Here is a 22,283-nt window from a genome sequence, read left to right as displayed (position 1 = left end):
ACCCAAAGAGGATGGGCTTATTTAGACAAGACAGAGACGAAACACTGCCGCCGCGGTAGCTAGCAGCAGCACGTCTTCCCCAACGACACGACATCAGTGTGAATTTCGTCCACAAAAATAGAGATGAAAATATGTTTTTCAGTGGCAGCTGACGAGACGATAACTGACAAAATAGAAACAGTGAAAACAAAAAAACGAAAGGAAAATATGTCATTTTGGTTGACAGAATTGCGACTACACGCAATTATCTTTGTGACAATAGGGAAATATAACTACGATAGTTGGAAATGACGATTTGGGGTCCATCGCTGCCTGGGTCCAGCAGTAATTATGTGCTTTCTTCTAATCTTCCCCAACACAGAGCTGTATAGCACTGTCCTTGGTGTTGAACAATAAACAAGGCTATATAACACAGTCTGTTAATTGTGACGACGCATTTGTGCTTTTGACATTTAAACTGTTTATTTATTTATTTTTTCCATATCTTAATATGTATAGTTAAAGATAGATAGCCATCAGTCTATTCACTATTAGCTCAGAATCAATCACAATCAAATGTATTTATAAAACTGTTTTTATGTCATCGGTTGTCACAAAGTGCTTTTACAAAACACACAGCCTGAAAGCAAGAAAACAACAATGTTGAAGCACAGTGACTAGGAATGCTCAGTGAACGTTTTAAGAGTACAAATGCATTTGGGCCGTGTCCAGAGTCAATAAAATCTAATCCATGTCAGAAGCATGACCAGATGGACAAGGACAGGGACAACTGGGTGGAGGGTGGATGGGGGGGGGGGGGTATCAGATTGGCAGCTGGAATTGTCAGGTATCGTCTTGATCTGCACCACAGCCAGGATGACTTTGGATAGTGGCAGCAACAAGTCTTTAGAGCCTGGTACTCAGGAGGTGTGGGCCGAGACTTCATGTCCTACTACGTTTGAACGGAGCAGGAGACAAAACATTTAGAGAGTGCATTCCTTAGGTTTACAAGGTTTTACAGTGGAGAAGGAGAACAGACCCTATTCCCACAAGCACAATAATATAGCAGCGTAAAACCTTGGGGCTGAGGCTAATATCTTTGTCTCTGGAAGGCAGCATCGACCAATCAATAGCTTCATACAGAAACCTACACACACACACCAACACCTTATGGCCTCAAACTAGCTTTATATGTGAGGAAACCCATCAGAAAGATTGTAGATGGTCTATGAACTTAAGAGCTTCGGTGGCATGCAGGATTCTTTTCCAACCCTGCTGTAATTCCATCGCTTCGAAAAGCCCTCTTATCCGACGAGCTCACAAACAAGAATGACTCAAAGAGTCTGGTCCAAGGAATGACCCATGTTCTGTTTCTACAAGATGACCGGTCTCTGTGGTGACCCCTTGGTTTTGATTTGTTGAATTATCACTATTGTGGATAGAAATTTTAAATTCCCTTCCACCCCACTGACCCAGCTTCCTCTCCAAGTTCCACTCCACCCCATCGACCCAGCCTCCCCTCCAGGTTCCACTCCAACCCATCGACCCAACCTCCCCTTTAAGGTTCCCCTCCTTTCCAATGACCCAGTCTGTCATTCTACCTTTCCCTTCCCTCCAATCACTCTCCTCCTTTCGCACTTCTCGCTCCCCAAACAGGACGGCAAAACTCCCCTATTGACATTGCAGTCTGCATTTACCGTTACTCAACTCTATCAGGGCAAAGACCTGACCTTGGCTTAGATTTAAACAGATCAAACAGCATAGTGAATAGATATCTCTGTCAAGACAATTTCTGTGGTGTCACTGGGTTGTTGCTATCAGGTTGGTGAGCAGCTGCTCTTGCGGTCATGTCACAATACCAAAACCCCCCCCCCCCCATGTCATCTGAAATATATAGTTATTGGACATTAATAAAAACATCAAACTGCATTGCGTTAGGCAAGCTAGTTACTGGTGGGATAATTAGGTAACATTATCTATCGAGATAAATAGAGTCCCCTTTTTCACAACCCATTTTGCTAATATTTATTAAGGTGCCAATATTAGATGAGGGCACTGGAAAATGACTAGCTCAAAATTATTTTTACCCATGAATTGTCTTTCAAGAATGTTTACAGACTTTGTTAAAGTGTTTTATGCTGGTTTTCTAGACAATACAATACTAGTTAACCAAAAACTGAAAAATAATGTACAGTTTAAGAGTTATAAAATAAGTGACTGATGCTAACAATTCCTACAGGTGTCCCATGTTGATTACTTACTACTTACAAAGTTTACTTACTCTGTTTTTTAGTAAGTATATTACCTGTATACAAGCAGTGTTGGAACAAACTGTGTTACTACACCCTCTTAAGCATTATTTGGACAGTATTGTACTGCTGGAAGTAGTATATTTCTATCATAATAGAGAGAAAAAGGCAATTAACAAATGAAGACATTCAGACCATTATAACCCTTAAAAGTGAGTACAGTTTCCTACATCAACAAAATGACTTGGAAAATGAAGGAAATTGTGTGGAAGAGGTTTGGCAGACCCAAAGCCACAACAGAATAAGAAGGTAGATTTCTGAGAGTCAACAGGTTAGATGGTCGGCTCATAGGACAGCTTAACACTAGTTGAAGAAAGCAAGTCGCAGTATCAACTATGAAGGGAAGACTTTGAGCTGCAGGTTTGTCAGGACAAGTGACGGTAAGAAAGCCATTGCTAAGATGGAAAAATAAGAAGTCAGGCTTGCCTGGGCCACAAAGCACCGCCAGTGGACCACTGAAGACTGGAAGAGGGACTGGAACTTTGATTTCCATTGTAGAAAGAATGCCACGAGTGTGTTTGGCTGTTATGTCTGCAAAAGGAAAAATGTAGGTATTCTAAAACTTTTTACTGGTAATGTATACACAAATGCATTTTTTAATTGCATTCAATTTCATGTCAAAGTTCTTACAATTAATGGCAAACCAGCACACGATAGTAAAGTTTGGGTCTAAAAGACACGATCCAGAACAAAACTAAGCATACAGAATTCAGGTGAACCTACCAACTGATCAACTTAACTAATTTTTAACAATGACATAATGTAGTGCCCAAGTTTCTGACAATAGGTTCCACCAAGGCTTAAAATAAGCAGTCAGTCCAATCAGTGAACAAATTAAATGACTTAAACCTACATAGGCACTAGCCAACACCATGTTGTCAACGAATCCCCTGTATCTCTTTAAGAAACCACAGGTCAGATGTCCATTCCACCAAATCGACCCAGCCTCCCCTCCAACCCACCGACCCAGCCTCCCCTCCTCCCCACCGACCCAGCCTCCCCTCCACCCCACCGACCCAGCCTCCCCTCCACCCCACCGACCCAGCCTCCCCTCCTCTTTCTATCCAACGAACCAGCATTCCACTTTACTCAAATCACTCTCCTCCCTTCCCTCTCATCCCTCCCTAAAAAGGATGATAAATCCCCTCTATTGACATTAAGTTTTTTAGGGGGCCAAGCAACAAAGTTGCTGGAACCCTTTTATGTTGGTACGTTTTATTATTATTATTATTATTCTCCAGGGCCATTTTCAGAGGTCCATAGCTTGGTCTCCTCTGGTTCGAAACGCTCCAAACTTTGCTTGATTGTAGACGTCATCATGGTAACCATACTCCTCATGGTGGCGCTGTAGCACTGGAAAAAGGAAATAAAAAATGGAAAATGGAAAAAGTGAAGCTCAGATCTCATGAACCGAATGTTGTAGAGACACGCAACCAAGTTCCAGATATACACCTTCTCATGCTGACCAAAAAAGTCTCTGGGTCTTTCAAATTCGCCCCTTGGATTTTCCTTCATTTTGAATTTGGTGAAAAACTCGTTAACGACATCTCCTCCGAGACTGCTGAACGGATTTGCATGCCGTTTGGTGTGAAGGACCTTTGAACCATGACCTTTAAAACTTATATAAGGAAAGCTGATATCTCAAATAGTACGGCCGAAATCAGCGAATGAAATTGAGCTGGGCAGGTCTATGACTTTAGACGTCCATTAAACCCAAATGGAACATCAAACAGCTACGAAACGAAACATACTCATAAATGTGTCCGCTAGGAATGGACAGGAAAACTTCCATACAGAAATACCGCTTGGGGGCGCTATAAACATAACCGATGTTTCTCACGATTCTTCTGTTGATAAAAACACACTTAAATTTCCTCCGAAACAGCTGAATGGCTTTGGATGACAATTGGAGTAAAGGACGACTGGACCATTGTCTTTAAAAGTTATATTGTTGTTAATGTTTCTGGTGGATTTTCAAAATTTGCATGTGCTATTTTGGGTATTATAGATCACAACCCGATGAGACTCTTCAGTCTGCCAGCCAGCCCTGTGGTGTAGTGGGAACATCATAGGTCCTTCAGTATTATAACCCCTGTTTGATTCCCTTCTCAGACATTCCAAATTCTGTATTTCATAAATGCTTTTCCACTTGGTGCTTTTCAGCCTTCACACAACAATACATATCCGAAATATCATGATTTTAATTTATTTGCGAGAATAATTGTATTACGTGACCCTTTTATGCTGTTATAGTTTTCCAAAGAAAGGAACCAGCCATGGAGTGATTGGAGTCATTGATTTCATTATAAGTAGGATGTATAGCTATTAGCTAGCCATCTATTATCTTTGTACAACAGTACACTTTAGTTCCATTACAAACGTTTTGTTGCCAACTTTATCTCAGCAAAATTGTCATGGCTGGGGTAAAATTTACATTTGGAGAGGATAGAGAGCTATAGAGACAACCAGTAGCCCCTGTGGTGTAGTGGGGACATCCCTGTTCTTCAATATTCTGACCCTGGTTCTGTTTCCCTCGGAGATGTTCCAAATATTGTATATCCACTCAGTACTTTTCACCCTTCACACAACAATATATATCTCCTCTGTAATACCATGATTCTCATATGTTTAGGAGAATAATTTTTTTACGTGACCCTTATATACTGTTATTGTTTTCCAAAGACACAAATCAGCCATGAAGTGATTGTAGTCATTGTTTTCGTTATGAGTAGGATGTATAGCTATTAGCTATATAGTCTTTGTGCAAGACTACTCTTTAGTTCCGTTAATAAATGTTATTTTGTCCACGTTATTTCAACAAAAATGTAATGGCTGAGGTAAAAGTTGCATTCTGATGTTTAAATAGTGTAATGATGAAACCTGAAAATGAAACCTGCCAGCGACAACAATATTCATCCCTCCTAATCGGCTGAACTAGGATTGCCTGGTTCCTTTTCTGGTTTCAGGGTCTTTTGTTTTGATTTCCTCTCCTTCGATTGGACATCCTGACTACTAGCGGCATTGGGCATTTTTAAATAGCAAAACATTTCTCTAGTGAGAGCATGCAGTGAGATGCTTCCTGTGCCCCGCTTGACCCCCTGAAATGCTGCTCGCAGCTTTAATTTTTTACTGTTTCTGAACAGGGCAAAGACCTTGCCTTAGCCTAGATTTAAACAGATCAAACTGCATGTACATAGATATCTCTGTTTGGACAATGTTCAAGGTTTTCATGCTATCAAGTTGGTGAGCAGCTACTCTTCTGGTCATGTCACAAAGCCAAAATCCTCTCACCCCATCTGAACAAGAAAGTGTAGCTTATATAGGTATAATGTCCCTTGAAATGTAAAATCATTAGACGTAAAGAAAGGTTTGATATCAACCTAATGGAGCTGTAGATTACATCCATATATTGGCTGATATCTATTGATGGTCATCAGAGGAAATGTAAATGTTCTATATACAACTGTGATTACAACACATTTTCAGTTGTTTTAACTGGTAAAAAGGCTTCATGGCATTTGTACGACTCATTGGTTATTGGGGCAACATAAAAACACAGTTGAACCCAATTTTTTTTTTAACAAAAACAAGTTCAGACTGAAAACACCATATATTAGATTAACCATTGATTGGATTACTTATTTACAGCAATGTACTGTACATGCAAGGTCTTGGCATTAGGTCCTGCTCCTCTGGGATAACACACACAGGAGTATTAACGCAGTAAAAAATGTATATATACATATATTTTTTTAACAGATATTAAATAATTACAACAATAATTATGATTTTGGTTTTATGTAGACATACATATCTCTCATCTCACCTCATACATAAAATGCATATATATATATATATATTAATAGAAAGTCAAAGTGAACTAAAACATTTTCAGGCTTTATTTTGCATCTTTGGATTTAAAATGATACAATGATGGGTGGGTCATAGTTCACCTATTTTAGGGTTCCAAAAGTATTTGGGCAGATTAAAATGATGTACTGTAAGGTTTCAACTGAGAACATAAAACAGATCTTCAGTTAAATACAAAAAAACGTATTAATTCCAACAGGCTCAAAACTGAGGCTCTGACATCTCCAGGTCTTAACAAACCCTGGTGCTCTCCCTTCTCGATGAGGAAATCAATGATTCTCATCGACACCTTGACAATATTTCTCTCCATGAAGTCCAGAATTTCACGGAAGAAGTTGGGTGTGAAATTCATCTGGGGTTCTACTCCGACATAGTCTGGACAGAGCTCTGCGCGCACACGCACACACACACACACACACACACACACACAGGTGTGAGAGATCACTTTGGGGGGAAAAACCTAATATGCCTCCAACCAAATTAAAGACAATTTTATCACCTCCACATCCTTATCAAAAGACATTTTCATCAATCCTCCCAAGCTAAAATATTTGTCATCTTGATTGACTCCATCTAGCTCTGTGGCGTCTCTTTAACCTCAGGCGTGAAATGTATGAGATGATGACCACTGTCCAGGATGAAAGATGCGATTAATTGCACTGCAAGAGAAGGCAGCTGTTCAGACTGGTGAACCGATTCCAACGTAAAATGGGGGAACCCTGATCGTACACAAAGTCTACACCAAGATCTCAAAACGCGACATCAAAGTTGTCTCCGCTGTGTGGTCTGAAGTATTATTAGACTGTAACGGAGTTGAGTTGACACCTGGACATTTCCCGAGTCATGTGTGGAGCAGGAATTGGGATTGATGAAGGAATCCTCGACTGGGCTATCACAGTTTGTTGACTTGCATTGTGGAGCAGCATCTCTGTGTGGACTGACAATCTTCGCCACAGGAAAACCAGTCCAGACTCAGCAGGGGTTCGATTCCCACTTCAGCTTAACAGTGTTCACTCACTTCCCCCCGAAAGCAATGTTCAAGACCAATTTTGGCACACTGTCAGCTCCCCTATATAGGTTTTCTATGTACAGCAAAATTGAAAATGTTTTGTCCTGCCGCAATACAGTATATTTACGTCTGTGCTTATGAAATTTGGCCTCTAAATACTTTTTTTTCCTAGTTCGTAAACTGACCTGTTGTTGTGTTGATGAAATACACAGGTGGCATTTTGAGACATTCAACCTGTGTTTTAAACTGAGAGAGTTCATCAGTAGTGAGTTCCCTTCTTTCACCTGAGGAAAAAATTAATAATATTGACATCAGATTATTTTACCCGTAGTTCCATGTGCTTTTGTGCTAGTAACAATGTATTTATGTCATACTCTTTTAAATCCACCTGTTAAAGGCATTCATTTATTGTATTGCCAGCATTGTGTATTGAGCTTTTGTACAACTTGTACATTGTTTTCAGATGTACAAGTTGTACAAACATTTTGGCAATTATTTAACCTTTTGCAGAAAACAATGTGTGTCCGGAGGAGTCAGCGGCTGTTTTCTACAAAACTTGTCAACTCTTAACTGTCCTCAGAATCAGTAGTCTCTGGAACATGAGGGTGTGTTTGAGTCCGCAATCCATCCTGTGTATTTAAAGGAAAATAAAGGGCAGTGATTTCGGAAGATCTAAATTCTTACTGTAGAGTTCCAGAGAGATGTAGGTGTTTCCATTGATGGAGGTTGTAGTCTGGGTCAAAAGACAGTCTGGACAAGTGGGCAGGAAAATGGCAGTGGAAGGCACTCCGGACACTGTTAAATCACAGGAAAACAGACACAGACAGGTCAATATTAGTGTACTACAAAGTGAAGAGGGTGTAATTTGGGATTAAAGTGTAGTGTACTACTTACTCCAGCTAAGCTTGTTGTCTTCAAGAGTCATGTTGAAACTGTAACTGAGACATTTTTCACTAAGAAGAGTAGAAGGAGGAAAAGGACAGGAGTGGAGGTGGTGGATGAGTGGATGTTGAAGGAGGTGGATTGGGAGTGCGAGTAAAGGAGGAGGGGGTGGAGAAATGGAAGGAGTGGAAGGAGAAGGAATAGGAAAAATAAAGCATTATTTTAGTCACAAATTTCCACACGGTTCAACAAGGTTCTTGGGCAACTGGTGAGCAACAATGGTTAAGATCCTTGCTCAAGGGCAGAACAAAAAAAATTTGTTCACCTAATCAGCAAAGAGATGTTATTTCTTGGCCCAGTGGTCCTATCGGGACTAAAGGAGAGAAGGAGGAAGAGTAGTAAAAGAAGGAGTAATGAAGAGGGAGAGAGAAGGAGAAGGACGGGGAAGTGGAGCAAGAGAATATAGGAAGATTGTAAATGTTAGGGTCTTGGTTCCATCAAATCTGTTTTATAATATGATAATGTAGTTCTCCTGTTAACACACACACAATCAACTGTGCACACTACAAACATATTATCACACACAGACTTACACAATCAACTGTCCACACTACAAACATACAATCACACACAGACTTACACAATCAACTGTCCACACTACAAACATATTATCACACACACACTCACTATTTCACACAAATGGTGCTTTTCAGTACGTCGCTCTTTTCCCAGCGTACAATGTCCCATCGGGCGTTAATTAACAGAACTTCACTTAGAGTCCTGGCGCCTAAAAAAATAATGTTATTTAACAGAACAATGAGGATTAAACAGGAAGAGAAGAGGACCAACACAAGAAGAAAAGCAAATAAAACTTAAAACCTGGTCGATTGTTGCTGACAGCCACCAAAGACCAATTCCCTAGGAGCTGGAAGGAGAGATCAGATGAGACAATCAGACAGGGAGGTCATTCACAGGCATATATACACACTCAACCTGCGAGGACCCTTACAAATACCCCTGCCACTTCTCATGGAACAGACGTTCATTAACGTAAATGGCCAAAGAGCCAATCATTTTGCCGCAACTCAATATATAAAGCACGCAGACATGTCTACGTGCAGAGGTCTAGCTGTTGTTTAGCCAAACATTCGAATGGGGAAGACAGCGTACTAGATGGCTATGGCCGCCGTGTGATTGTTGTTGCCGGACGTGGTGGATCGGGCATCTCAGAAGCAGCTGAACTTTTGCGCGCTACAGCCTCTGGATTCGACTGAGGATGATGTGTTAAACAAAAAGCATCCAGCGAGCTGCAGTTTGGTTGGGGCGAAAAACAACTCATTAATGACAGAGTTGAGAGGAGAATGGACTGGTTCATTCAAGCTGGCGGAAAGGCCATATTCAAATATCCTTTACAATAGTGATGTGCAGAAGGGCATCTCTGTATGGGAGCGACCCATCAAACACTGAAGCAGATAGAGGTACAAGGGGCCCCTACCCAATACTAGAAAGGTGTACCTAATGAAGTGGTCGGTGACAGTAAGATAATACACACCGATGCAACTGTAAAGAGACTGACATAGATCAACAGATAGTCAGGCAGACGAAACGTTTTTAATGTGTCCATAAATTCTCACCAGATCATTGGTCTCCATGTCCAGGGGTTTGAGGAGTTTCTCGCAGTCTTGAGAAGAAGGAGCCGTCTGACTCACCGAGACCAGGCTGAAGATCACAGCAACACACACCACCAACATGCTGACACTACCTGCGTCGCCCTGTGTAGTACCTATGTATCACTATGTATCCCTTGCGATTTCTAATGCAGTCTATGGATTGTTTTTCATCCGGTCACATTCTTAAGCGCCACACTCTCGATTGACATAAATATTAGCCACCAATGTTTGAGTAACTAGAACTCCCAACTCCTCTTCACTTTCCTTCCCTCTCCCCCTCCACAAACAGGATGGTATATCGCCACTATTGACTTAAGGCTTTGCCATTACTGATCCTAAACTCTAACAAATGTAGAACTTTGGCCTAGATTTGAACCGAGCCACTGTACACAGTGATTACTGGCAAACTACTTGGCATAGTGCACCTTGGGAGTAGAATACTCTCATAGCTGTGGGTCAGTTTTTGCATGAGACCTGAAGGGCATGGGTTCTTATCTCAGCCCACCTCACAGATGTCCTGGGACCTCAGTAGAATCTAGTAGTCTCCTCCGCATGGGGTCCGATGGGCTTCATGTCATGTCCTCCTAATAAAAACCCAATCTTGGGGCACGATGGCAGTCATTGGGTTGCATTTAAAGTGGCCTGAGTGAATACTCCTTCAAAAGTTAGCTGTGGCTACACAGTACACAATAATTAACCATTGAGATGTTATAATTGTCAGAGGTTTGGACAAGTGTGGAATCCCAGGAATGACAAATGTCAGCAAAAGTTTAATTGATGAGTAGATTAGTAAAAAAAATGTTTTATAATTTCCTTTGCCTACCATTTGTTAACAACTGGCCACGTCCCATGGCCTAAAGCATATGAAGTGTCGATTAAGTTATACATTTCCAGATTTTGGAAGCGTCACTCGTATCTCCCATCACACACAGTTGCGTTTAAGATGTTACTGATCCTTTATTAACATGGTGAGCTAAACATTAGTGATATATTGAGAACGCATCTAGCTGCACTTAACTGTTGACTTATCAATTTACTGTTCAGTGTTTAGGCCATACGCAATGCCAGCGTATGCCACCCCCTACAACACTTCGTGGTTGGTTATTATTCTGGGAGTCTTCCAGTTGCATTACATGTATTTGACCAGCGGATGTCGCCAGCATGTGATCTTTTGAGTGTTTTCGAAACAGTGAACCCTTTTTTGATGCAGTCGTTTCAATTAGTGTCGATGTGTTGAAAAGCTGTGGGCTACTTTGTGTTTAAGGCAACAAAAGGTGAACATTTTGAAAGGGGGTGGTGATTTTCTATGCCCAATGTATACATATGTACGTACCTCATTATTTGTTTTACCAGTTTTAGGGTGCCTTGTCCCCACTGATGGTAGTGCACCCCCACAATGTTTTCCTGCATATATTATGATGATATATTCTTCACTCCCACACACTTATTGTAGGTTTACAGTTTGTTTTGTCCATGGAGGCCATGTGCTTTTTAGGGAAAGCATGGGTTATTTCACCATTTTGATTTTGGGCCTTAATGGAAAACATTATAAAACCCATTCAGACCTCTTTTCTGTGGCGTTTATAGTCAGTATTATTAGTTTGCCAGTTTCAGAGCAACCACCCATAGGGAATTTTAGTTTTGGCAATGTAACAGAAATTGTTAATTACTTGTGCTTTCCATGTCTCACGTTGTCATTGGGGTCGGAGCTCCACTAAGGGTTAAAGGGTCAAATCCTAGAATCGCCACAGATATGTCTGTTTAGATTGCCAAATTTAAATAAACTAATCGAATGATGATTCACGTCAACCCAATGGAGTCGTGGACGCAGTCAGATGTGGATTACGTCTCCGCGTGGACGCAGTCAGATGTGGATTACGTCTCCGCGTGGACGCAGTCAGATGTGGATTACGTCTCCGCGTGGACGCAGTCAGATGTGGATTACGTCTCCGCGTGGACGCAGTCAGATGTGGATTACGTCTCCGCGTGGACGCAGTCAGATGTGGATTACGTCTCCGCGTGGACGCAGTCAGATGTGGATTATGTCTCCGCGTGGACGCAGTCAGATGTAGATGTAACGATGTAGATCGTTCCTGACGGCCTGGTTGATAACAGGGACACCAGGAGGTGTCAACAAGTGAAGTTGGACGTCACAGACCAGTTGTCATCCGCATCATGAACTTCACCCAGAACAAGGACATTTTGGCCCAAAACCCGGTTGGCTCTGCCAGGAAACAGGAAGTTGTCCACAAGTGGATCATACCGAAAGCCAGGGACCCATAGCACATGTTTTCCAACGGCCAGTCTCTGGGTCCCACTGAAAACCTGTTGTTTGAATTTAACTGCCGATTTAAATGTAGCCATCATAGCAAAACATGTTTGCACCAGCCTCCCTCGGTTTTACTCCACGGCATTTTGTTGCTCTGCCTCTCCTCTAATCCATGTGTCATCGCTCGGTTTATAGAACAAACTGTATTTGTTAAATATTGCTTTCAGCCATGTCTGTTTCATGTAGTTCTGGAGCACAAAGAAACACCAATGCACAACTAGCCAACCTACAAAGACAAGAAAAATAAGAACCCAACACACAAGAATTATCAAAAGCTTGTTTGTTTTTTTTATCCAACAAATTTACGTTTTTTTTCACGACAGGAAACGAGGACTGTTCAAGATCGCCAAGACTACAAAGGATAAACGACAATCTCTGAGCATGATCAACAACAACAACAGTGCCCTGAAGAGAGATGGAGGGAGAGATGGAGGGAGAGATGGAGGGAGAGATGGAGGGAGAGATGACGACAGAAGGACACATGAGGAAGAGAAGGATGAAGAGAGGGGGGGGGTATCAGAGGAGGCGGAATGGGGGCGGTGCCCCGGAGTCCCTGGGTTCCTCTACGTCAGCCCACACACGGAGAGATGAGGGACAGGAACGGACAGGAAGAGAGGAAGAGAGCGAGAGGAGTTCAGTGCGTTTCCTCTCTTACCACACCATTTTGATTCTCCTGGGGAGCACTGAGAGAGACAGACATGAGAGAGGAGAGGAGGAGGACAGGGAGGAAAGTAAAGGGAGGCGGATGATGAAAAACAGAGGAGGAGTGTGTCTGTATCACTCCATGCCGTCCTGGTTCTCCTGATCTGGGCCCATGTCATCGCTGGGCTCCTTGCCCTCTTTGCTCCGCTTGCTCTTCTTGTGTTTGTGCCTCCTGTGACCGTCCCCCTCCTCACTGTCATGTCTCCTTCGGCTGCTACTGCTTAGGGAGAGGGAGGGAGGAAGGAGGGAGGGAGGGGAAGGAGGGAGAGAGGTCAAGGGGGAGAGGGATAATGTTATTATTATGTTTTTATTTCCCCTCCAACCAGCATGTCACAAATGTTGACCATGTTTGGAAAACTCTACTTAATGTGTGTGTGTCTGTTTGTCTGTGTGTCTCTGTGTCTGTCTGTGTGTCTCTGGGTGTGTGTCTGTCTGTCTCTGTGTGTGTGTCTGTCTGTCTCTGTGTGTGTGTGTCTGTCTCTGTGTGTGTGTGTCTGTCTCTGTGTGTGTGTGTCTGTCTCTGTGTGTGTGTGTCTGTCTCTGTGTGTGTCTGGGTGTGTGTGTCTCTCTGTCTGTGTGTGTGTCTGTCTGTGTGTGTGTGTGTGTGTGTGTGTCTGTCTGTGTGTCTGTGTCTGTCTGTCTCTGGGTGTGTCTGTGTGTGTGTCTGTCTCTGGGTGTGTCTGTGTGTGTGTCTGTCTCTGGGTGTGTCTGTGTGTCTGTCTCTGGGTGTGTCTGTCTCTGGGTGTGTCTGTCTCTGGGTGTGTCTGTCTCTGGGTGTGTCTGTCTCTGGGTGTGTGTGTGTGTGTGTGTGTGTGTCTGTGTGTTATACCTGCGTGACGACTTGTGTCGCCCCTCCTCCTTTTCTCTGTGTCTCCTCTCTCTGTGTCGCTCCTCCTTCTCACGGCTCGACCGCTCCCTGTGACGCTCCACGCCGCCCCGTTCACCCCCCCGCTCTCCGCCTCCACTGTAGCCACGCTCCGCCTGGTACTCCCGGTAACCACGGTACCGCTCCTCGTCGCTACGGACACCAGACAGAATCCCTCATTGGACAATGAAACCTGATTTGACTTCTCTGATTGGACAGTGAATGATGCTTGATAAAGTTGACTCACCTGTTGTAAGCCATAGCAGAAGGGCTGTGCTCCCGCTCTCTCTCCCGCTCTCTCTCCCTCTCTCTCTCCCGGGGCCTCTCTCTCTCCTTCTCCCGCTTCTCCTCCCGTCTGGGGCCGGGACCTACTGGAGCAGGAGAACAGAACCACCAGTCAGGAGGGGTAGTCGTTTACACTAGGGATGTGCACCACATTTTACCATCCAGTAGGGTGTGTGGTTATTTTACCATCCAGTAGGGTGTGTGGTTATTTTACCATCCAGTAGGGTGTGTGGTTATTTTACCATCCAGTAGGGTGTGTGGTTATTTTACCATCCAGTAGGGTGTGTGGTTATTTTACCATCCAGTAGGGTGTGTGGTTATTTTACCATCCAGTAGGGTGTGTGGTTATTTTACCATCCAGTAGGGTGTGTGGTTATTTTACCATCCAGTAGTGTGTGTGGTTATTCAAATGGTATTCGGTTAACCGGAATACGTGTTTTAAAAACGGCCGATACCACACTGCGTCATTCTGACTGACCGGGCCCGACCACACGACTACGACTTTGATCGAGGAACGTAAACAACAAAACACACGTGTAGGAGCGCAGGCCAATTTATATCAACCAAAAAAAAATAAGTATTCGAACACTAAATAAATGTTGGGCATTTGAATATTCTCTCGGTGCCCATCCGTAGTTTAAACACTAAGTGATCCAGCGTCGACCCGCAGTCATGGAAACCCACAACACTTTAATATTTACCACCGCACCAACGGAACCAGAATCTGAACCAGAACATCCAGCCAACAGGAGCCATCTACACTCAGACCACCCAGAATACAGCTCTCGCCTTCTAGAAGAGCCCGTGTGCTGTCTTTACCTGGGGGGTAATAATCCCACTGTTTTGACTGGTCCATGATGGGGGGCCACTGGGTCACGGTTCCTTGCATGGGCGGAGGGTAGCCCCCTGGAGAGAGACAGACAGACAGGGGGTTGTAGTGGGGTGTCAATGACAGGGCCAGGGTGTAAGGTGTGTAGTGTGTGTGTGTGTGTGTGCGTGCGTGGGTGGGTGTGTGTGTGTGTGTGTGTGTATACAAGTGTGCGAGTGCGCGTTTTTGTATGTGTGTGCACTTCTAGGTTGATGTAGACTGACACTGTGTGTGTGTGTGTGTGTGTGTGTGTGTGGCCAGGCCAGGGAGAAACAAACACTGCACCTGGCATAGGAGGAGGGTAGCCACCTGGGAAACAATAAACATCACTGGATTATTACAACGCTGTCGGCATCCATGTCTGTCTGTCGGTCTGTGCGTGTGTGTGTCTGTGTGTGTGTGTGTCTGTGTGTTCGTCTGCGTGCCTGTGCCTGTGTGTGCCTGTGTGTGTCTGTGTGCCTTTGTGTGTGTAGATTTGGAGCAGCAACAGACAGCACAAACAATAAAAAGCAGTTCTCCAGGCTCCGTTTAGATAAATAGCTGAGGGGTCAGAATGACCTCCAAGATACCAGTCAACAGGCCACGTTAAAATGGAGAGGTTTAACTAACGTCCAAAATCATTTCATTCAAATGGAGAGGTGTGTGTGTGTGTACCAGAAGGGAAGGGGTATGTGTGTGTGTGTGTGTGTACCAGAAGGGAAGGGGTATGTGTGTGTGTGTGTGTACCAGAAGGGAAGGGGTATGTGTGTGTGTGTGTGTGTGTGTGTGTGTGTGTGTGTGTGTGCGTACCAGAAGGGAAGGGGTGTGTGTGTGTGTGTACCTGAAGGGAAGGGGAATGTGTGTGTGTGTGTGTGTGTGTGTACCTGAAGGGAAGGGGTACGTGTGTGTGTGTGTGTGTGTGTACCAGAAGGGAAGGGGTACGTGTGTGTGTGTGTGTGTGTACCTGAAGGGAAGGGGTATGTGTGTGTGTGTGTCTGTGTACCTGAAGGGAAGGGGTATGTGTGTGTGTGTGTGTGTGTGTGTGTCTGAAGGGAAGGGGTGTGTGTGTGTGTGTGTGTGTGTACCTGAAGGGAAGGGGTATGTGTGTGTGTGTGTACCTGAAGGGAAGGGGTATGTGTGTGTGTACCTGAAGGGAAGTGGTGTGTGTGTGTACCTGAAGGGAAGGGGTATGTGTGTGTGTACCTGAAGGGAAGTGGTGTGTGTGTGTACCTGAAGGGAAGGGGTGTGTGTGTGTGTACCTGAAGGGAAGGGGTGTGTGTGTGTGTACCTGAAGGGAAGGGGTGTGTGTGTGTGTGTGTGTGTGTGTGTACCTGAAGGGAAGGGGTACGGGGGTACGGGTCGACCATCGTATCCACCAGGATGGCCAGTGCTGAAACAGACAGACAATGAGTGTGAGAGAACGCCTGTTACTATAGAAACATGCAGCAGTGGGCGTGTCTGCAAGGCGCAAGAGTGGGCGTCTTACCTGTCCAAGGTGGGGATAAGGGAAGGAGGGGGGCCACTGGGAGGAGGGAAACCTACACACACAGACACACGCGCATTATAAACCCTTTTCATCCTGTGGTTTGTAAATTCAGTCTTCAAAGGCACATGTTTGACATGACATCTACTCTAAACATGAATCCGGGCACGCTGCGTTTCTCACCAGGTGGAGGGACATTGATTGGTATTCCTACAACAGGAAGAAACACACTGTCAGACACGTCCTCTCACTGGGAAAAGAAAACGCAGTGAGACAAATGAGACAGAGCAGAGCGAGGGAGAGACTTACTTGGGGGGGGGAGGAGAGGGGGGGCTTGGCTGACGTTGGGAGGAGGAGGGAGAAAGGGAGGAGGAGGGATGTTTGGGGGGAGGGGGCCAGGGGGGAAGAAGGGGGGCATCTTGTTCGGGGTGGGCTCGGCCTCCGAAGACGAGTGTTCTGAAATCACCTGGAAAAGAAACAACCAATCACAAACAACTTCGGAATACAGCCCATTACAAACAACTTCGGAATACAGCCCATCACAACCAGCCACGGGATTCGACCAATCACAACCAGCCACGGGATTCAACCAATCACGGGATTCAACCAATCACAACCAGCCACGGGATTCAACCAATCACAACCAGCCACGGGATTCAACCAATCACAACCAGCCACGGGTTTCAACCAATCACAACCAGCCACGGGTTTCAACCAATCACAACCAGCCACGGGTTTCAACCAATCACAACCAGCCATGGGATTCCCCAGGCATCAGAAGAGTTCCATTCCATTAAAGGCAGAGAGACGTGTCCATGGAAACAGTCTTTTTGATGCACAAAGGTGCCAGCCCCCCCTGTCTGTGGTCATGTTAACGTTTTGTTTTCAGTTAATTATTTGCATGGTGTTTTTTACATCACTGACCTTTGGCAACAACTAATGAATCGATTAGAATGTAAGGTTGTTTCACCATAACAATGTATTGACTTACGGCCTACATAAGGTGATATGGTTAAGAGCACCTGCTGTATGTATGTGAGTGTGTACCTGGATGTTGTTTCCCTCCAGGTTGTGTCTACGTCGTCCCTCCACTCGGCTGATTGTGGCTGTCCCTCCTCCAATCACGTCAATGGTACCACTGGGCTTCCTGCAAAACACACACACACACACACACATTAAACACATTTCAACATAAACAACAAAAATAGCCACGTTCATTCAAACTCGTGTCACAAACACACGCCATTACAAACACCTCAGTTTAGTTCACATCAACAGCAACAAACGTATTCAACAACATGCTCAACAACATGCTGGCTAGGATGGCAGATTTTACCGGAAATGGGAACATAAATTAAAACGAGGGTGGAACTGAACATGTAAAACGCAAAGTCCATCGTAACAAAAGAAGAGCAATGAAAACATTGATGTATTTCGACTGGGAAACAAAAAGATGAGCTTCAAAAGTTTTATGGTTGGGAAACAAAATATATGTTTGTTTTTTTACTGGCAAAGAAACAGATTTATTTTCAAAAATGTGGTAGGAACAAACTGATAATTTGGATGCACCAATGTCCCGACCAGGCCCATTCCACCAGTGTCCCGACCAGGCCCATTCCACCAGTGTCCCGACCAGGCCCATTCCACCAGTGACACAGAAGCCCACTTACGTGTAGTAGGAAATGTCCTGTACGGGGGGGGCAGTCCACTGGGGGGGGGAGATCCTAACATCGCACCAAAGGGTAAAGGAAACAGTTACCTCAAACACAAAACCAAAAACACACGCTCAAACTATTTCACAGCGTGTTTATTTTATTACTGTTTTGATCTCCTCAGCTATTGTTACACACTCTGAAATGCACCCATTTGTAAGAAACCTGCCCCACAAAATATCGACAACGACCATCTACCTTCGTCCTACACGCGGTTGTCCCGGTAAAGATCAACACATGGAAGGAAAAAAATTATAATTCTCGAAAGAATGAACAACAGGGAAAAGGCTCTCCAGATCAACGGACCCACCTAAATAGTATTCTGACAGAACCGTTTTCTGGGCGAGTTTGTGTTAAAAATTTTCATTTTGTATTCATTTACTGCCGTCCAATTTGGCAAATATGACTGCCGCCTCATAACAGCCACTGTCCAGCAGGTTAAGGTGTCGAAGGATCGAGACGTCGCCACCAAAGCAAACTGCGCCGAGCTATTCGTCCGCTTCTTATCAAGCCCCTCGCTCAACCAAGAACGGTTCTCTGGTACCTACGTGACTGGAGGATCACGCGTTCTCCAGCCAACAACTACGACTGAGCTAGCAGGAGCCAGACCCCCCACGAGAGCTGGTAGAACATAATGAGACTTAGACCAATGAGCTACTCCGGAGCCCCTGGCATTCTTCTGTTGATAGTGTGTGTGTGTGTGTGTGTCTGTCTCTCTCTCTCTTACCGGGTAGTGTTCACGCTCATGGCTGACTTGTAAATGCTGGCCGGAGAAGGGAAGTCAGGTTTGGACGTGTGGATGGGCAAACTCACTTCTTTCTCATTTCCTGTCCTGCCCTGCTGAACCTGAGGTGAGTAAAGAGGTAGAGTAGGACATCTTTCAGTTCAGAACATCTTGGATGTGACATTGAGAGCAGTAATACTTCAATGAATATCTTGAAACTCTGATTCAATCAGTTTTAAATCAACGTTAATTGGAGAAGGACAATTGATGTGAGAAAACAAGGAAATGAACAGCAAACATTTTAAGAAAGCATGAAATCTAGTGAAAAGAGTCTTACAGTGATTTTGCTGGCAGTGGAGGAGATGTTGACGACCTCGAGGCCCATTCTCAGCCTCTTCTGTTTCTCACAATAAGCTTTCCACGTGTCCTCGTTGAACCCGTAGTTGAAGTAATCAGACAGATCCGCACCTACATGGAAGAGGTACACAGAAGAACACATCTACCAGCGGTCTCAGACTCTAAAACCTGGAACAGGAAGAACACATCTACCAGCGGTCTCAGACTCTAAAACCTGGAACAGGAAGAACACATCTACCAGCGGTCTCAGACTCTAAAACCTGGAACAGGAAGAACACATCTACCAGCGGTCTCAGACTCTAATACTGGACCAGGAAGAACACATCTACCAGCGGTCTCAGACTCTAATACTGGACCAGGAAGAACACATCTACCAGCGGTCTCAGACTCTAATACTGGACCAGGAAGAACACATCTACCAGCGGTCTCAGACTCTAATACTGGACCAGGAAGAACACATCTACCAGCGGTCTCAGACTCTAATACTGGACCAGGAAGAACACATCTACCAGCGGTCTCAGACTCTAATACTGGACCAGGAAGAACACATCTACCAGCGGTCTCAGACTCTAATACTGGACCAGGATGACCTTCACCCCCACACATGGACAAAACAGGTCACACACACACCTGGTTTCCGCCAGGGTTTTTCCTCGAATGACTCCATGTCCACCTCCAGTACCGGGACGCCATTGATGCTACCAGGGGCCTCCAGGTCCACACCCTTCAGCTTGTTTCCTGCTACAGACAGACAAACGTGGTTAGGAGAACATACTGTATAAATGTAGAATGAAACTGATGTTTTAGTAAATTTATATAGACAGCATGAAATCAACAGATAAACAGCTCTCCGTGCCGGTGCAGGGCTGTCTGAATGCGCCCGCGCTGCGTGCAGGGCTGTCTGAATGTCTAGCGACATGTACCTGCTCCAAAAGGTCTGGTTCCCGCTGTCTTTATGTTCAAGTTGACAGGAGCCGCTCCGTACGTTCTACACAAAGAAAAACCAAGCGCCAAACAAGTCAACAACAACAAGAGACAAGTCAACAACAACAAGAGACAAGTCAACAACAACAAGAGACAAGTCAACAACAACAATATCCGACTGTAGACAGTTTGATCCAGTTATAACCAGTTATAACAAGTTATAACCAGCCCGACTGATACATACGTGTACTGAGGGGCTCCGGTTTTAATGTCTCCGATAGTGACCCGGACATCGTCATCATCGTCGTCGCTGTCGCTATCACTGTCTTCGTCGTTTCCGGCCTCTTTCTCCTGGGTGCGTGAGAGTGCGAGATCCAGAGACAGGGCAGAAACATAATGACAGGGATAGAGACACAGAGGAAACCTGTCAGAACCTCTTTTCCCTACACAATGCCAGGAACATAGTCCACAGAAACCAGCAGCAGCTGAACTCTTAAGGACAAAGAAGAAGCACTGGGTCGTAGGTACGTAGTTTCAACCAGGGCATACGACTTTTAGACAGGTGTCACGTGACGGGGTGGGCGTACCTGGGATTCCACTCCGTTGCCGGTGGCAACAGCCTCTTCGCTCTCTGGCGGAGCGGCAACAGCAACAGGGGCACTATGGGATGGAATTAAATCGACACACTGAGACATACAAGCAGACACAATACAACGGGCAGGAGGTCAGCAGGTCACAACTCCCCTGGTGCTTGACCTGGGCAGGAGGTCACCGGGCCCAAGTTCAGCACTGCCTCACATCCTCTTTCAGAACATTGTCCTAAAGACCCGTTCTATCTTACTGTTAAGAGTTAGTATATGTACCTGCCAGCGTGGGATTCCTATTCTGTGTCATCTACTAAATGCGTTTTCCTTCAACTGAGATAGTCTGCCACAATATTTACACCACACGTCAACAGAAGTCAACTTATAAAAAAAAGTTGATAAACATGTTTTGTAGGAAAAACCCTTGTGTTGACTAGGATACAAAAACGTATAAGTCAATACTGCGATATTGTTGAAATGATGGGATTATCATTAACACCCCCATAACCTGGCATGAGTGTCATTCCTGTCATGATCAGTGCTCCTGGTCCGTGTGGCTAATGTGGATTTATCACACCAGCCCTACTGGCACCTATTCTGACCAAGCTAAGAACTGATTCAAATCCAAATACGATATATTGCTTCGGAAGGGACCCATTGACATGCCTGTATTATTGACCCTTCACCCAAAATCTACATCCCCGTGTAACAGTGAATTACAGACCTGACAGCAGCGGTTAATTTCGCCTCTTCCTCCTCTGCTTTTTCATCATCATCTAGGAGGAAAAACCGATTAATTCACTAAAAAGTCAACAATAAGGTAGGTGCAATCCGGCAACATACAGTGTAGCCACTTGTTAGAGAGCTGGCTTATTTTGAGGTTTACAATAAAGCTTGGTCAATACACATGCGGCTTATGAGTTTGCTGGCTAGGTAACTTTAGCTAGCTAGTTAGCTACATACTTTTCTAACTAGCAATTATGCTAAAGGTTTGCGGATCTAGCTAGCTTTTTGAATACCTATATAACTTCAGTTTCGCCATGGGCCGTGTTATTTTGCTAACATGTTTATTTAACTGCAACATCTCTTTACCTCCGTAGAGCCATTCTTCTTCCTCATCTCCTGCATCTCCCGCATCTCCAGCACTCGCTTCTGCCGGGATTGTTTTGTCCGCCGCCTCTTCAGCAGACATCTTCTTTAGCAAGTAGCAAGGAAAGTGTCTTTCGATTAGATCGCAACTCTGTTTTCCAGCTAGCTAGCTAACGCAACAACCCTTTGAAGCGGATATTATTAAATGCAGAGGACACAAGACAACGTATCAAAACAGTACAAGTAGACATTAATTCATAAATGATTGTACTATCTTGAAGCGCGGAAAATATCCACTTCATACATTTTGATTTCGACGAGCGAGCGGTGGACAGTATGGCCGGAAGTAATCCCTTTAGAGGGCAAGTAAACTTATTTCTTATTGGTCTAACGAAAACGTGTTCATGAATTTAAAATAGCACGGCAAATGCGCATATGTCGGCCAAAGCTGCAGTAGCTTTATATAGACACGGGGGGTCGACAAAATATAAAAGATAGGACAATGCATTTGGCCAGTGCCAAGAACACACAACTGTAATTAAGTTTAACACGAAAACAGATTTTCTTTTTTTTTCTTTTTGTAAAAACGTTTTCATGACATTCCACACAACAATATTGCTCCCTTCTAAGCAACAGGCACATTTAAAATGTCCACGTCAATAC

General features: G+C 44.4%; 2 protein-coding genes across 9 annotated transcripts; both read right to left on the bottom strand.

Moving 5' to 3' along the window:
* Positions 1 to 6,240: 6,240 nt before the first annotated feature.
* On the bottom strand, positions 6,241 to 10,006 carry LOC105020867. Its single transcript, XM_010888205.5, has 8 exons — positions 9,684 to 10,006; positions 8,929 to 8,974; positions 8,737 to 8,836; positions 8,375 to 8,422; positions 8,062 to 8,120; positions 7,852 to 7,962; positions 7,353 to 7,451; positions 6,241 to 6,545 (listed from the first exon to the last, which is right to left on the bottom strand). Exons 1-8 carry the CDS (start codon positions 9,798 to 9,800, stop codon positions 6,322 to 6,324), a joined length of 804 nt encoding a protein of 267 aa, XP_010886507.1. The 5' UTR covers positions 9,801 to 10,006; the 3' UTR covers positions 6,241 to 6,321.
* Positions 10,007 to 12,313: 2,307 nt separating this feature from the next.
* Positions 12,314 to 21,981, bottom strand: fip1l1b (FIP1 like 1b (S. cerevisiae)). 8 transcript variants are annotated; one of them, XM_029118459.2, is made up of 19 exons: positions 21,624 to 21,981; positions 21,256 to 21,307; positions 20,535 to 20,607; positions 20,192 to 20,298; positions 19,947 to 20,011; positions 19,654 to 19,764; positions 19,004 to 19,134; positions 18,670 to 18,788; positions 17,901 to 17,954; positions 17,278 to 17,377; positions 16,540 to 16,696; positions 16,414 to 16,440; positions 16,234 to 16,285; positions 16,079 to 16,137; positions 15,054 to 15,077; positions 14,720 to 14,806; positions 13,863 to 13,986; positions 13,580 to 13,768; positions 12,314 to 12,967 (listed from the first exon to the last, which is right to left on the bottom strand). In XM_029118459.2, exons 1-19 carry the CDS (start codon positions 21,721 to 21,723, stop codon positions 12,826 to 12,828), a joined length of 1,773 nt encoding a protein of 590 aa, XP_028974292.1. In that variant the 5' UTR covers positions 21,724 to 21,981; the 3' UTR covers positions 12,314 to 12,825. The 8 variants fall into 8 exon arrangements, with proteins under 8 accessions (XP_028974292.1, XP_028974291.1, XP_028974289.1 ...); XM_029118458.2 differs by having other exon boundaries at positions 12,314 to 12,970; positions 13,863 to 13,983; XM_029118456.2 differs by having other exon boundaries at positions 12,314 to 12,970; positions 21,624 to 21,980.
* Between the last annotated feature and the right edge of the window lie 302 nt (positions 21,982 to 22,283).

The sequence above is a fragment of the Esox lucius genome, chromosome 25 (assembly GCF_011004845.1).
Source record: "Esox lucius isolate fEsoLuc1 chromosome 25, fEsoLuc1.pri, whole genome shotgun sequence".
NCBI lineage: Eukaryota > Metazoa > Chordata > Actinopteri > Esociformes > Esocidae > Esox > Esox lucius.
This window is presented reverse-complemented; position numbering and strand designations above follow the sequence as displayed.

Bases quoted from the DNA above. Each gene is read 5' to 3' on its own strand.
- LOC105020867 (XM_010888205.5), bottom strand. From the start codon at position 9,800: ATGTTGGTGGTGTGTGTTGCTGTGATCTTCAGCCTGGTCTCGGTGAGT. The intron at 8,121-8,374 runs GTGAACAAATTT...TACTCTTCTTAG, and splicing joins AACATCTCTTTGCTGATTAG to TGAAAAATGTCTCAGTTACA. The intron at 6,546-7,352 runs GTCAGTTTACGA...GTGTGCGCGCAG, and splicing joins TTTCATCAACACAACAACAG to AGCTCTGTCCAGACTATGTC.
- fip1l1b (XM_029118456.2), bottom strand. From the start codon at position 21,723: ATGTCTGCTGAAGAGGCGGCGGACAAAACAATCCCGGCAGAAGCGAGT. The intron at 19,135-19,653 runs GTGTGTGTGTGA...TCTTCCATGTAG, and splicing joins AAAACCCTGGCGGAAACCAG to GTGCGGATCTGTCTGATTAC. The intron at 16,286-16,413 runs GTGAGAAACGCA...CTGTGTGTGTAG, and splicing joins AATCAATGTCCCTCCACCTG to GTTTCCCTCCTCCCAGTGGC.